The 16,673-nt window shown below is 39.3% G+C and overlaps 2 protein-coding genes across 3 annotated transcripts; both read right to left on the reverse strand.

The window, feature by feature from the left end:
• Positions 1-601: 601 nt before the first annotated feature.
• On the reverse strand, positions 602-8,860 carry LOC116051754 (synaptogyrin-3-like). 2 transcript variants are annotated; one of them, XM_031302335.2, is made up of 4 exons: positions 8,616-8,860; positions 5,193-5,427; positions 4,492-4,637; positions 602-1,586 (listed from the first exon to the last, which is right to left on the reverse strand). In XM_031302335.2, the coding sequence occupies exons 1-4, from the start codon at positions 8,718-8,720 to the stop codon at positions 1,359-1,361; spliced, it is 714 nt and encodes a 237-aa protein (XP_031158195.1). In that variant the 5' UTR covers positions 8,721-8,860; the 3' UTR covers positions 602-1,358. The 2 variants fall into 2 exon arrangements, with proteins under 2 accessions (XP_031158195.1, XP_031158196.1); XM_031302336.2 differs by lacking the exon at positions 602-1,586 and adding an exon at positions 1,602-4,342.
• Positions 8,861-9,857: 997 nt separating this feature from the next.
• Positions 9,858-15,575, reverse strand: zgc:136472 (uncharacterized protein LOC678514 homolog). Its single transcript, XM_031302334.2, has 11 exons — positions 15,255-15,575; positions 14,337-14,537; positions 13,872-13,996; positions 13,629-13,766; positions 13,296-13,403; positions 11,904-12,029; positions 11,614-11,811; positions 11,393-11,513; positions 10,474-10,655; positions 10,179-10,268; positions 9,858-10,022 (listed from the first exon to the last, which is right to left on the reverse strand). The coding sequence occupies exons 1-11, from the start codon at positions 15,433-15,435 to the stop codon at positions 9,939-9,941; spliced, it is 1,554 nt and encodes a 517-aa protein (XP_031158194.1). The 5' UTR covers positions 15,436-15,575; the 3' UTR covers positions 9,858-9,938.
• Between the last annotated feature and the right edge of the window lie 1,098 nt (positions 15,576-16,673).

Consider the following 16,673-nt stretch of genomic DNA (forward strand, 5'->3'; position numbering starts at 1 on the left):
TTTTCACGACTTATGTTGACAAACTGCACTATGACTTTTTTTTGTTATACTACACTACGACTTTTTATCACTTTTTTTTGGACATACTATGCTATGACTTTTTTTTGACATATTATACTATGACTTTTTATAACATACTATACTATGACTTGTTATGAAATATAACTCTTTGGCCTTTTTAATGACATACTTTACTATGATTTTTTTTATGACATTTATATGACATGCTATGCTCTGACTTTTTTATGACATAATAAGATACATACTAAGTTAAAGTTTCTTGCTTATTTAAACGGTTAGAACTCGAGGTAGCGATGAGAAAATTTATGGAAAGGATCTTACAAAAGTTCTTGAAAATGTGTTACTTTTGACCTCAGGAATCCTTCATATACCCTGTTGAGGTCTTCAACATGAGTCGCTGCTGCTGCTAATTAATTCAACATAATTCAAGTACCATTTCTAAATAGGATCCTACAGCAGATGTTGATTAATATGCCTAACACTTCCTTGGTCTCAATATATAATTACATCAAAAAGAGTTTATCCCATTGCAAGAAGCAAAGAGGAACTTGTTTAGAGAAGATGTGGACAAAGGCAGACTAGACAGTGGTGGTGGATAGATATTTTTTTTAATATTTCATTTAACCACTTCAGCATATAACAATAAAATATTTAATCACATGAATATTTCACACTGAAACACTATAGCATTCAGAATGCATTAAGCTGTCCTGCCTTTATTTTCTTGCCAAGAAAATGTACCCATCTCTGCCACCATTCATTGTTTCCTCGCAATCTATTGGTCACGCTGCCTGTCTGTCTCAATTTTAGCCAATTGGCTGTCACATTCCAGCAGGGCAGCTTATGATTGGTCAGACTGGCTGTCAGGGCAAACAGAAGCAGATAAACGGACATACACAGCTATTCTGTCCTCCATATTTCCTTCACTAAAGACCTTGTTTCCCTCTATAAATCAGATGGAGCATCATCACTGATCTACATCTAAGTTAATCTGCACCTCACCGTAAGAACATGCAGTCAGGGTGTGTGTGTTTGTGTTTTCAGGTGTACATGTATATATCCAGGTGGGAGTGCGTACAGCTGTGTTTGCGTGCATCGACATCTGTGTGTGTGAATGTGTGTGTGCATGAACAGAAGAAGACACTATTCTTGACACAGAGAGTTACAACTAACTAAGCTGAGCCAGCAGTTGCCATGGTGAAAATAGATCATACATCATCACATGACCAAACCCCACCAATCCCAAGACAGAATGGAAAGCCACTAATCAGCGAGGCATAAAGTTGTCCGTGCCCGCGTCGTATGCAGCAACGTTTAACTCACACCTCTGTCTGTCCCTAGAAGGCAGGAGCCATGGGTCTCTGCTGTGTAAGTTTCTGAGGGTCCAGGGTTTCAGTGAAGGGCGGGGCTTGATAGGGGTTGGTTGTTACTATGGTAGCTCCGTTGGCGATGGGGTACGGTGTAGCTCGAGCATTGCTGTGGGGAGGATCCAGGTGTTGCCATGTGAACAAGTTTGTGTTGCTGCCGGTTAAGAAGCGCCGCAGTGCGCTCAGCGTCAGTACAGTCTGTTAGTAACACACACACACACACACACACACACACACACATTAGCAGAGGATGTTAGTTACAAATTGATTTGCATTAAAGACGCTTTTACAGCACTTTTCACAGCAAGAATAAGAGTCTACAGCCAGGCTAGCACCTTGTGAAGCTGTGCAAAATGCTAACATCAGTGTGCTAACATGCTCAGAATGACAACATGCTGATGTTAAGCAGATATATAATGATTACCAGGTTCACAATTGTAGTTTAGTGTGTTGGCATGCTAACATTTGCAAGTATTTGGGCATGACCAAACATATTGGACAAATGAAAATGATTTCATCTGGTGAAGGCATTAGATGAAAAGTCAGGGGATCACCAAAGTCATTAGGATTCATCATCTTGAAACCATGAATGTCTGCATAAAGTGTCATGGAAATCCATCCAATAGTTGTTGAGATATTTTAGTCTGCCATCACTACAGTCCCTCCTTCTGTGTGCCTAGAAATCAGGAACATATCTATGTTCCCAGCTGGGTCCTGTGATTCCCAGTTAAATATCCTCTTAATATGACACATTAAGGAGACCTTTCAAAGGGGTTTATATTCTCAGCAATGGGTCAGTTATGGGTCAGCCTACTGATGTTTTATTCCTTGAAATCTACGCCCTGAAATTCCATTTCAGACATTGGTATCCCCACAGTGGCTAAATTGATTTGTACCATTCAAATTGCATTTATAATGTCTATCTCCCTACGTTCTTTTGCAATTTAACTGCAAAGACAGCTCTTACCAATCTCTTACAATGAGGACCCTGGGAACTAGAGATGACCCCTAAAAACCTGAACAACCCGTAGGCTAATCTAGGGATTGCCATGACCTAAACTTTTAGGAACCCTGTGAGGTCTTGGTTCTGGGTTTCTTCAGTGTCCACTTTATACAGCATTTATAAACGGGGATGTGTGGATATACACAAGCTGGTCAGTAGCCCAAAATGGAATCCAGTGTGTCAAATCACTTCACACTTTTGCTATTTCTCTACCAGACCCATTGTGATCCTTAACTCCTCTTGGTATAATCCCTTTAATTTCTTTCTCTGCACTGTCTGGCTGTGTGTCACATTCACATTTCTGCCAGACTCGAAGAAATCTTCTGGTGCATTTTTTCATTGGTAATCTCTGACTCCAGCTCTTTCTTTCTGAAAACCATTCTCCATTGTTGTTCTTTGTTAAAGTACTGATTTTCCTATTAAATACAATATTCAGCGGTAACATGGGGGTTAATATTGTTGTGTTCGTTGTCCTTGTTGTGATGTAAGAACACATCTGCTAGCTTGATCACAAACAACAGCGCTAACGGCAACTCATGAAAGGAATTTATTATAATCTCCTGAGCAGTGCCGAAAGTGAGTTCTCATCCCCAAAGTGAACAGAAACATGAAAACAAAAGCAAAACCCATGACGAGGTTTACATGTTACATTACATTTCAGCAAGTTCTTGCAGTGGAAAAGAGCTGTTACGTAAACCTGGAAACGTGCACAGTTTGGTTAGAAGTGCTGATACTCAAAAAAAAAGGAGGATTGAAAGGAGGCTTGAATAAAGAGACCAAGATATGCTGACTTTTCTTAGTATGGGTTACACTGCAAAAATGCTGGATCCTCCGTTTCCAATAATGCAACTTTAGAGCATCTTATAGCATTATAACCTCCCTGCTTGCTATATCCCCTCGTCTTTAAAACTCGACTTGACATTATACAACTGTTTTCACGGGCTGAGTTGAACACCTCATGATTAGTAAACCAACTTTACTGTGTAAAATCAGGAGACTTTCCCTGAGAGTCAGGAGCCAAAGTGAAAGTAACATTGATTTGGCTCTCTGTCACGTACTATAAATCTATTGCAGAACAATTTACAGAACTATAGGGAGAAAAACTGACTTGGCAGACTTGGAAGAGTCTTTTGTAACATGCTGCAAATCCTTGACACAATTACAGCTTAACCTTTCCTCATCCTCTGACAGTGAGATAAATGGCTGCTATTGGTTTGATGGTAAAAATTGTTTCAACAGCCTCCATTGAGTTGTCAATGGATAATAAATCTGTCGGCCTCTGTGTGAACAGCAATGCTATCTAGCATTGCAATTCTTTTTCTAAAAAACTTTTAACCAGGGAAGTCTCGCTGAGAGCAGCTCTTTTTCAGGAACAATCTGTAAACATCTCCACAGTTACACACATTTCACACCTGGAAACTGCCACCGTCTGACCTCTTGGCTACTGAGCAGCTCAACTGGAGCGGTTAGGGGTTAAGGGCCTTGCTCAAGGGCACCTTAATGCTTGTAATGAATGACGCGCAAGTCTTTCACTTTCCCCACCTACATTTATCCTGCTGGTCAGTGGCTCAAACTCAGGAAACTCTTACCTTTAGGCCACCACAAAATCATGACCATGAATACATGTGATTATAGTAGACAGACAGAGACGTGATTTTATCACTTCCATTTTTCAAAAAATCTGTAAGTCTGTAATTCAAAACTAACACTGAGTTTTTGCAGCTTTTGTTTACAGTCATACATAAGAGTGGATCACAGCTCATTGCATTGAGCATCTTGATGGGAAGGTATGAAGAGAGTGGTGAAATGAAGGGCTGATAAACGTGTGTGTGTGTGTGTGTGTGTGTTAGACTAGGGAGAGGGTGGGAGGGCTCTTTGGCAGGAGTCTCTGCTTGTCCTCCATGAAGGAAATGCTCTTAAATCTGTTCATTGCCTGCAGACACTGATAACCCTGAAATACACACACACAAACATGATGGTGATGAACAAACACACACACACACACACACACACACACACACACACACACACACAAACACACACTGAGACAGTTGTGCCAAGATGTGGTGGTTTTAAACACACAGGTATAAACATACAGACCCAGGTCAGGATGGAGAAGAAGCAGAAAGCGATGGTGGCTCTAGCGGCGTCGGAGCCCTGGGCCAATGGCAGCTCGTCTGGAGAGGTATCCTGCCACTGATTGGCCAGAAAACAGAAGCCAACGAACCACAGGAAGCTAGCAAGACCTGGCGGTGGGATAGGTGGGGCAAGAAAAAAGGTAATGTGCATCATCTTTTATATTCTTAAGAGAGCTTTTTTCTGATTCTACTAGATTTTTCTAAGAGCTCTTAGAAGAATCATAATTTACTTGAATTATCTCCTTTTTCTTTGATATTCTTATAGACCCAAATAGTACTCGTTATGCAAAGTGACCCATTTCAGAATCATATTATATTATTGAATTATAATTATTGATGCATTAATGAGGTAATTTGAACTGTGGTATAAACTTTATCTGTTGGGTTCAGCTTGTGAAATTAGGGATCAATAACATCTGACCTTAACCTATAATATTACATTCTACATAATTTGTAGATTATACTGTATGTTGTACTATTATTCAGAATCTGCAAAGTAACTGGTTACGTTATCAAATAAATATAGAGTTAAAAGTACAATATTTGACTCTGAATTGTAGTGGAGTACAAGTGTAAAGGAGCAGAAAACTGTACTTAAGTACAGTACTTGAGTAAATGTAGTTGGTTACTTTCCACCACTGTATTTGTGTGTATATAATGTACCAGAGAAGACGAGGTCCAGCAGGACAGCACGTCTTCTGTCCTTGACGCTGCTGATGGAGGGGAAGTAAATGTCCAGAATCAGGAAAAAGATGCTGCCAAGGAAACAGGCCACGCCCACGGTAACACCATAGTTACAAGCATCAGCATTGTTGTTGAAGACGCAGAGCAAACGCTCGCTGCCGATGTTGATGTAGCCCTCGTTCACGATGCAGCTGAACACCACCATGGAGAAAACCTGCAGGGAAAGACACGTGAGCTGGTTTATTATTGTAACAGGTAGAAGAGAATGAACTCACACTGGTGTATGAATGCCTCTCATTCCTCCTACATGCCTCACACAGACACAGACATCACGATCAACAGCTATTAGAAACAGTCTTCTGAATGAGGTAGCATTTTCAAAAACTCTCCACAGTAGGATCTGTGGATTATCCCAAGTAACTATGGACCATTTTTCAGAAGACTAACTGCTGTTGAGTTTTTCAAATGTACAACTACTTTTATTTTTCTAAATTACCCAAAATTAGACAAAAACAAGTAACTAACAAGTTATTCTAGTTATAATAAGACAAAAGTGTATAAGAGCCTCTCAGTTGTGATGATGTACTGTTTTTTTCTCTGTTTTAGATTATTGTAAATTGAATTATTATGGTCTGCCAAAACATTTGACATTTGAAACTGTGAAACGTTTATCAGTAGTTTGTTAACTGTTCATTTTAACACTATTTCTATATCAGTTTATATTGAGGCTTAGTAGAGTGTTTAAAGGGGTGATTAAGTGATTATATAGGGTATTTTACACTGTTCCTTAAGGTCTCCTAATAGGGTATGTAACATTGGTTGGGCTGAAAATTGCCCGAATGCTATTTTATTAGGCTCTTAACTACCCTGTGAATATGGCATTATCTGGAAGAGCTTTTCTTCCAAATATGGTATGCTCATGAATATTTAGATGAGCTGCGCGCTGATTGGTTTGAGCGAACACCATAGAAACACATTGGAGATGAGACAGCAGGTCTCATATTTCAGACACTGCAAAGTTATACATTGTTTGTTGGGCTATTTCGTTATTAAATTCACTTCTGAGACTTTTTTAAGCGAGAAATCAACTATATAAAGCTCAAATATGGGCTGTTTTACGAAAATTGATGGCTAATTGCAAATTTGGTAAGACGTGTCGGACTTTAGCTAGGAGCTCCACACAGTCTGACGAGAAAGCGGTAACCTCCATACCCAGTGAAAGTCACCATTTCTCGGTTACTGGACTACCGGGGCTCGGGGCTCCGCGGAGCCAACCCGCATAATTAGAGTATATTGACAGTTTGAATTTCGTCACGCCACTTATATAACATCTACCACAAGGTCTTATAAAGCTAACAATGGTGTCCGATTTCAATTTAATGCATTTTTGTGAACATTAGCTAGGGATTTCGTTAGCTGCTACTGTCCTTTCAACCCTATGTGTACAGATCGCGGCTAGTTAGCTTCACTTTCGGCATAATTAGAGTATATGTACAGTTTGAATTTCGTCACGCCACTTATATAACATATACCCCAAGGTCTTATAAAGCTAACAATGGTGTCCGATTTCAATTTAATGCATTTTTGTGAACATTAGGGATTTCGTTAGCTGCTACTGTCCCTTCAATCCTATGGGTAAAGATCACGGCTAGCTGCAGGTCCTGGAGCTCCATCGGTGCCTTGGCATTTTGTAGTCCAGTAACCCAGAAACGGTGACTTTGCGCGGGTATGGAGCGCCGCGGGCTTCCCTTCGTGACAGAGATGTAAATGTTTGGGCGTGACAAAGAAAGAGACTAGAGCCAAATGAGGAGGAGCCGCCGAGTTGACGTCAACTCGACGGCTCCTCCTCATTTGGCTCGTTGAGATTTGCCCGTTTTCAGAGGCAGTTTCAAATTGTGAGATTTGCAAAGGAAAGAGGTGTCAATGGGATTTTGAGGTTCTATGTATGTCCTAGTTACCCACTAAACTGTCATTATTCAACTATGACAAGGTAAAATTGGTTTTGCATTCAATCACCCCTTTAATAAAGTAAATTTGCAGACAATGAAAGTATCCCCAAACAGTGAATTGTGGATCACTTTCCTGGTCAGTAATCTATCTTTTCTATTTACCTCAGTTGTATTTGGTTAATGGCAGAAGTCTCAGTATCGGAAATCTCGAGTCTTATTAAATATCACCAACACCATCTTATAAACCTCCATTGGCAAGTGTTGAACAATGTGAAATTTGCCTAATTCTCTTCAAAACGGAATGCCAATAGGACACCAATCTAGAGATGGACATGTCACTTTTACTGTTACTGCACAATATGTGACAATGAAGGACTGTCAACAGCATGCAAAATAAATGTTTCATTTACAGATCTTTAGTGTGCTAGTCAAGTAATTGATTGGTCGATGGACAGAAAAATTATCAAAACTATTTTAATAATCGATTCATCTTTTTAGCCATTTTTCAAGCAAAAAATGCAAAAAATTTTTGGTTCCTGCCTCTCACTTGTGAGTATTTGCTGCTTTTCTTTGTCCTACGTGATAGTAAGCTGAATATTGTTAGGTTTCTGATTGTTGGTTGAACAAAACAATTTGATCATCATCACCTTTGGATTTAGGACATATTTGATGGGCTTTTTTTTTTTTTTTTTTTTACTGTTTTCTCACATTTTATAGACCAAACAATGAATTAATCGAGAGAATCATCGGCATGATTAATCGATAATGAAAATAATCTCTATGTACAGCGATTCGCTTTAATGTCTACATGTCATATTCTTTATTGTAGGCAACTAATGTGTTCCCATTTATAATATCTGTTTTTTTCTTATTTAAATGCTTCCTCTTGACTGGATTGTTTTGTTTTAAGGAGCACTGGAGAAAGAAAGAAAGAAAAAAAGAAAGAAAGAAAGGGTTTGTTGTGTGCATCTGTTAACTTCCTATGCCTCCTTTAAAACGAAATTGTTCCCTCAGTGAACATTACATGCTGCTATATGGTGACTCACAGCTGCACAGTATCACACCGGAGAAAGACAGAGGGGTGTTACATTCTGGTTAGGGGGCATTCAAATCCAAAGCGTTCACATGTAGACACAAAGAGGCTCCAGATAAACATATGTTAATCAGATGCTGGTCCTGAAGCTCCAGCCAGAAGCTGCATCACTGAAATGATTTCTGTTCATTAGACCGAGCTGAACAACAGAGATATAACTCAAAGATGCTGAGCCTTTTATAAAAAAATTTTAAAAAAAAAACACTCATTTAGTATGAATCCTGGCTGGATAAAAGACACAAAAGCAAAGAGCGAGAGTCACAGACAATGTGAATGGAGAGAGACAGAGAGAGGGGGGGGGGGGCTCAGGTAGGCCCGTCCATTGATTCAACCTACACATTGCAGAGAAGGCTTACTTACCCACGACATCAGTCTGAGGATGGTTCGGGGATGCGTGAAGAAGGCGACCGGATCGAAAGCGACGCTCCCGGCTTTCCCGGCGCCGTACGGGCGCGCTGGATCCATCCCTCCGGCTTTGTGCAGCCTGACGCCCGCTGAGAGAACGAGAGGAGACGGTCAGGGAGCTGCGCGGAGCGGCGGCGTCCTCCTCCAGCCTCCGTGTGAAGTCACACCGCGTCACCAGGAGCAGATCACAGCTGCACCGCAGAATTAACTGTCAATTATCATTATGTTTTTAAATTACATTTAGTGAATTGCTTTAAGTGTTCACTCCTGTTCTATTGTTTGTTTTTTTAAGATTTAAGGCTAATGAAGAGGATTTTTTTGTCCAATGAGGAGATATAGCCTAACACAGACTATGCAAACCTAAATGACCCATACCAAGCCAATAATTTAAGGATGGGCGATATTATATTATCATTTATCGACTCTCAGTGGCACCATATTGTGATGATACAATCGTTTGGTATTGATTCACAAAATTATGTTTTTGGAACTAATTATGTTAAGCAAAAAATTGTGATCAAAAGACATTTAAGTTTTTGTTGTTACGTTACACATGTGAAGAGTTTTGACCAATGGCATAGCAGCAGGGCTGTAACTAGGGGATAAAGCCCCAACCCCTTAAAAAGTAGCCTATGCTGTTGATGTGATTTTTTTCTAGATTATTTATTCAATTGACTGTTTAATTACAATTTCTTTAATTTTCTCCAAATGGACATCTAAAGGCTGTTTCAAAAGCAATGTCACACAGGCACTCCTTGTTGTTTTTGGTCTTTTCGTTAGATTTGTTAACAAAAACCAAACTATCACATAGATTTCTCAGAAACATAGATACATGACATCAACAAACATCTTGATAAGAATCTTATTTTTTTTTTTTTAATGGACAAAGAGATGTAGGCACACTGAGCAGAACATTTAAAGAAAACATTTGTCAGCGCTCTCTGGTGGACAAACTGTGAAATCCAGAGACAGTGTATCTACATTACCTCTAACGTATTTTTGACATTTCTGTACTGCAATTTTTATACTACTTATCAGCTAAAATATTAGCAAATACAATATATCTGAAAATAAAATCAGCCGATGATAACAACCATGCGGATGTATCGGGCGGGCTCGATATAATTATTGTTAGTCTACAGTTACATGTCAAAAACCTTTTTGATTAAATAAATAAAAAGTCTTGTGACCTCCAAGTTTTTAACTGAAGACTTTATCAGATTTGATTGGACAGTCAAGACACACACAAACACGCACACTACTGTCTTTGTTTCTGCATTAAAGCTCGTCTTTGGTTTGGTTGGCTTTTTTTGCCTCTTCAGCTTTTGCAGCCTCAATGTACTTCCTCCTGTCTTCATCCTCCTGGAGACAAAAAAGAGAAGTTTATTTTTAACAGAGATAAAAAAAGACTGCTCACACACACTCACATTCACACTCACATACACATGCAAACACACACACACACACACACACACACACTCAAACCACTGCAGTGATGTTAGTGAGCCGATCGTTTACCTTAATTCTGTATTCTTTGGCTTTCTTCATCTCTTTATCTAAAAACTTCACTAAGTCCTTCACCTTCCTCTTCCCTTGGTAAACCACCACCTGACAGGAACACAGACACACATACTGAACATTTATTACCACAATATAGCCTACGTCAAGTTTCACCCCCACAGAGCAGAGATAACACATATAATCCCACATTTCTCAGCAGTCATTTGACAATAGTTTGCTTCTTTTATGCGCATGACTCACAGGAATGTGTAACATTCTATCACACAAAAATAATCATTGAGATGCTCCATACTCTTTCAGCATATAGGGCAGGAAACAGGCAGAGTGATGGGTAGGCGCCCTGCATTGACATGTTGATGTCATTAGCTGAGGCATCGATGCGAGCAACGACCACGCCCTCTCGCTCCTTCAGGGCCTCGGCCAGCTCCTCCCACAGTGGAAACAGAGCACGGGACTCCGGACTGTAGGGAAGATCTGAAATTCACATATTTCAAAGATTTTTAAGTATAGTTTACGAGTACAAGGGAAAAGAGTGGAAAGCTGTGCAAAACAGTAGATTATGAAAACAGTGTCACCCAGGGAGCATTTTGAACGTTTTTGAACGTTCTGTTGTTTAGATATGAGGATGGAAAACGCTCCTGTGAGTAGGAATAAATGACCTATCACCTTATGGTTTGGAGGACTTGTTGTTGATGACAGTGAATTGAAACAGTAAAGTGGCTGGAAAATCAAAACAATGAGCTGAAAGACGCTCAAACGCTCTCTAAAGCTGAGGGGAACTTGTTAATATAAAATGTTGATTGCTTCAGCTTTAAATTGCTGTTCAAACAATGTTTGGTTACACTTTACTTGAAGGCATCTACATAAGAGTGACATGACACTGTCATGAACGTGTCATAAACATTATAAACAAGTCATAAACGTTTATGACATAACGGTTCTTTTAGTAAGTGTCATTCGGTTTTTGTCATGACAAGTTATGGTTAGGGTTCATGTGTCATGACTGTGTCATGACAGTGTCATGTCACTCTTGTGTAGATACCTTCAAGTAAAGTGTTACCCAATGTTTACATGTAACCTTAATGTTAAAATTTCAACCAAATTTAGCGCAGTATTAACTTCAGTGTCTAAGTGTTTTTTTTACCTGCAAATTACCAAAAATCCAAGCTTACTGGGTCAGCTTTAAAGAATACAAGAGTGTATTTACGTACAGAACAGGACAAAAACAGTGTTGTTGGGGTTAAATGCGACTTTCTCCAGAGTAATTCCCACTAGCTCCTTCACCGGCTGTTTGTCCCATCCTTCAGGTATCGGCTCACTCTGCATCTTAGGCTGTAACATCAACAAAAACACATTATTTATATCAGGGATGAGTTGTTTCTCTAGTTCCTGTCACTTCTCACATACTACAGTAAATGGGAATGAATGTTACCTTAGCCTTGCCGTCTAGGTAGGACTGGCAGAATGATTTTATTGTCTGTACATCCAGAGTGTCAGAGGGCAGGTGATAGGTGACATGGTCAGTCAGGTTGACCAGGCGGATCAGAGGAGCTTCGAAACTCCGAACTCGGAAGTACTCCATCAGCCTGCCGTTACGAGGCTCATCCACGTCCACCCACACAAACAAAATCTGAATACACACACATGCAGACGTGAAGTACTCCATCATCTTCTAATATGTGTTTCAATGCTGCTGTTTGAAATAACTTGTTTGGTTTCTACCTTCAACCTGAATGCTTCTGCAGCGCCGTTAAAGGCAGAGTGGATCTCCTTGAAGCCAGCAGAGCTTTTGTTGACAAAGAGGAGGGCGTGGTTTAACACAGGTGATGTTAATATCTGAGTGGCTGTCTGCAAGAGAGAGAATAACATTTAATTAACAGTTAATACATCTCCGTTAACAAGACGAGGTTATGTCAGTGTGACTGAATATGCATTTAGCATTTTGCTATACAGTGACTTGCCCTGGAAAATGTCCCTTTTTTACCTTTGTTAGCTACCTGTATGTTTTCAGTGTTTTTTATAGCAAGGCCAACAAAATATCTCTTCTTTTATTTTTGTCTAGTCTTGTTTTTAAGTGTTTGCCATTCAAAAAGGTCTCCAGAAACTTCTCAACGGTGGTCTAAAAAGACGATGATGATGATGAAAAGTGACCCCACATCTGTAACTTGCAAATTTTGCTGCTTAAAGGTGCACTATGAGCTCCTGCATGACGTCACTTCTGTTGACGTTCCAAGTAAATACCAAACAAAACAGAGCAAGCTCGCCCCTCCCCCTATGTTTCCGTAACTGTCATGACTAACTGACCGTCACTAACCCCCACCCCCTCCCCCAACCATCTTGTCGGTCATTGGCTGGAACGTGGTTTGTTGTATTTTGGTGCACAGCCTGTGCCCCTAGTGTTTGTTTGACGTTTAGGACCCCTGTGTTGTCTCCCGAGACCGGGCATTTTCACAGTGTATTCAGGGGGCAGGCAGCTAGCGGATCAAGGAGACAAAATTGAAATCGCGCTGAAACCATGCAGGAATTCATAGTGCACCTTTAAGGTCTATTACAACTAACTTGTAAACATTTGCTTTTAACATCGACCTGTCAGGCCCACAGGGAGTGAGTGTTTAAGTTGCAAAATCCACGATTTTGAGTACTACAGATTACTTACTTAATAATTCAAAGTTAACCCTTAAATGGAGAAGAACAAAGACCTAGTTAAGAAAAGTCAGTGTTTTTTCCTCAATTTACCCAATTTCATTACTTTTTTCAAAATATGACTTTAATTTAATTTTAATGTTTATATCTTTAGGATGGGTTGACCATTAAGTATGCAGATTTTAAATATGAGAACAAAATCTACAAAATCAAGTAAAATGTTAGGCCTAATGTGCAGGGAAAAAGTATTTCACCTTCAGATTTTCCTCCTAAAAAGACGGTTGATTGGAAACCAAAACACAAACTTATTATAAAGACTATATAAATTCCTCAATATATTAATATGGGGAAGTAACCAATCTCAGTGAGTTTAAATTTAAAAAAAAACAAAAAAAAAAAACATAACATTTACAGACTTGGGAGTAGTTATACGGTTGTTTGTGAAAATGTACCATGCATCTAATATTCTACCTGTCCGGTGTACTCAGTGACTGGGTCCATCTGGTAGACAGTGATAAAAATGATCAGCATCTCTTTAGATGTCTGAGGCATCATTTTGTAAGCCTGGATGAGCTGAGACTGCAGCAAACACAAATAGACACACACACACAAAGACAGTCACACAGATAAAAATCCAATGAATTAATTCATGTATTCTACCAGCTTGATGCGATGGTTTAATTATTTAAATCCCACCTCTTTTATCCAAAATGCCGAGAAATGTAAATAATTAAGTCAGCACCAAGAAAGCATAGAGATGCAGATACAGCCATTTGTTGTAGGTGTATGTTGTACTTAAAGTACCTTTTTGAACAGCAGTACAACATCATGTTGAAGACCGTATTTGGTGATGACTTCATTGTTCTGTGTCACAGCAAAGTTAACATCAGGAAGGTCGATGGCTGCAGCATAAAACACCTGGACGTACTCGTGGTTCAGCTCCTACACACGCACATAAACAAAAATACACACACATCTGTTATTCAGACAATTGATAACAGTCACAACACCAGTGAGAAGCTGGAAAATTGAACAGTTGGTATTCACCTTAAAGAATCCAACCACCGTCAGGTCCTCGGAGGCGTCTAATTGGCTCAGATCAGCGATGAGGTCAGCAGCAGACCCAGCCCTCCTTTTCAGCCAAGTCAAGATGGACGCCGAGCTCTGAGGAACTTAATCACAATCCCAAATAATTTTGAAGAAATATTTTTTTGGAAATATTTACTTTCTTGCCGAGATTTAGATAAGAAAATTGATTCCACCCTGGCCTCTTAGTTAACCTTTTTCTGTGCGAGGTATGCTACTGTAACTGTATCTGTACTGTCATTTAAAGTTGACACTGAGACTGCAGTAGCAGTATACACTTAGGATAAGTTAAGCAATTTGCTTTTTGAATGGATGTGTTATGGTCTAGAACTGGGCTACTATTACTTCTATTAACTCCAGCTCCATTCATTTTTGGCTGATATTAATGTACGTATAAAGGATGTACTATATGTTATTTGGACATACCAGGACATGGCACAGGGTTGTTTTTATCTCCAGAAAGGTACAGCCTGATTGTGGCAAGGCCTGTCACATTGAGTTCTTTAGCCAGATCCTTCTCCTTTGCCACATCAACCACGGCCAGTTTGACCTCTGACCCCTGGACCTCTGCAGCAGTATCTTCGAACACTGCTGAGATACGATGGTCTTCTCCGGACAGAGGAGCAGCTACACACAGAAACAGATACACACGGTAAGCAGTGGTGGAAAGTAACTAAGTACATTTAGTCAAGTACTGTACTTAAGTGCAATTTTGACGTACGTGTACTTTACTTTTACATTAATTTTCTGCTACTTAATACTTCTACTCCACTACAATTCAGATGCAAATATTGTACCTTTTACCGTACTATATTAATTTGATTACTTTTTTAATTTGATGACTTTTATTTTCCAGATTCAGATTAATACAAAATATAACACAGGCTAGATATATTATGGTATCATTACTGCACATAAATAAAACTCTACCCAGCAGTATACGTATACAAAACATATATGTAGATAAACTAAAATTAGCTCCACCTTTACCAGCTGCAACAAATAAAGTGATGTACACATTAAAGCACCAATAATTATAATCCAATAACATAATATATAATTCTGAAATGGGCCATTCTGCAAAATCACTATCTTTTGCCTATGCTACTTTAATAATATTTGGATGCTAATTTTTATTTTAAATGCATGACTTTTACTTGTAAGAAAGAATTTCTACAGTGTGGTATTGGTACTTTTACGTAAAAGATCAGACTTTAAGTGAATATAAATAAGGACATGATGATCATTTAGTTGCTCTTATGATGTCATTTTTATGCTTATAGACTATATAAATGTGTCAAACGTGTCAAGCTCAAGCTGCGTGTGTCTTTGTGTGTAACTTACAGAAGTGCACCAGCAGCTGCTTATATTTTCTCAATGCCCTGTTGAAATTTCCTTTCTTCAGCTGTAAAACTCCATCTTTCTCAGGGAATGATTTGTCTGCTTGTCGGTCGGGTTGTTTGTCAGCGACGACAAACACACAGAGACAGAAGGCTGTCACCCCAAGCAGCAACTGTGTCCTCATGACGGTTCACCTACAGACTGAAACACTGGACACTGGAGCAATCTTAACGGGAAGGTATGAAGGGAGTGGTAAAATGAAGCCCTGATAAACTATGTGTGTGTGTGTGTGTGTGTGTGTGTGTGTGTGTGTGTGTGTGTGTGTGTGTGTGTGTGTGTGTGTGTGTGTTCCAGTGCTGAGCTGGTGGTTGTGAATGCTTTTGTTATCTGCCAACTAGACCCACCAGTCTGTAACTGATTAACTTTCCTATCTGAGCCCTGCTGTATCTCTGCTATTGGCTGCTGCTCATATCAAGTCTATCACTAATATCTAAATGCCCTTTGTCTAACACTATTAGCTTCAGCAAGGTCAAAATGGAAGCATACACACTCATTAAACACACACACATTATGCTCAAACATATGCAAAATTCACCCACTTGCTCAGATGTTAGAAAAATAAAACAATCTCACAGCTTTGTCAACCAAGGCTGTCTTTATTTTCCTATCAACATGATAGAATGATAAATAATAATATAACAATATTTTGATTTAAAAAAGAGTCCAACTTGGCAGGGGTACAGCAACGGCAGGTAAAGTGCAACAGCACAGGCACCGCACATATCCTTCAACCACAACTTTCACCCTGTTTTCTACCCATGGTAGTCACACCAGCTGTATAGCACAGTATATATCAACTCTATGTCGTTAAAGGAATAGTTCAGCATTTTGAGTAATATGCTTTCTTGCAGAGGACTAGATGAGAAGATTGATAACATATTCTCATACAGTCTCTGTCTGGTAGATGTGACGCTATAGCTAGGAGACAGTAGCTTAGCATTAAGACTGGAAACAGGGGGAAACAGCTAGCCTGGCTCTGTCCAGAGGTATCCAAGTCTGCCAACCCGCATGTTAGTTCTTGTGCAAAAACCTTATGTAGATTATATCTTGTGTAAAAACATGGGTATTATTGTCATGTTCACGTCATGTCATGTCATGTCGGAAAAAAATCGTTCAGTGGTAGTTACATCTAAATAAAAATCCAATATTTACACTAATACAATCAATTCAGTAAAAATACATGTTTTCATTTTTTTTCATAAAATATTGAACTATGCCATACGATACAAATCTGTTTAGAATAGGGCAACTACTTAGACTCTTTAACTTGTAGTTATGGTGGTTATTTCCATGTACTAATATGAATAATGAAGGTGTTAGTTATACTGCCCTAACAAAGCTAAACAGTATTTAAGTCACCTG

The sequence above is a fragment of the Sander lucioperca genome, chromosome 4 (assembly GCF_008315115.2).
Source record: "Sander lucioperca isolate FBNREF2018 chromosome 4, SLUC_FBN_1.2, whole genome shotgun sequence".
Taxonomy (NCBI): Eukaryota; Metazoa; Chordata; class Actinopteri; order Perciformes; family Percidae; genus Sander; species Sander lucioperca.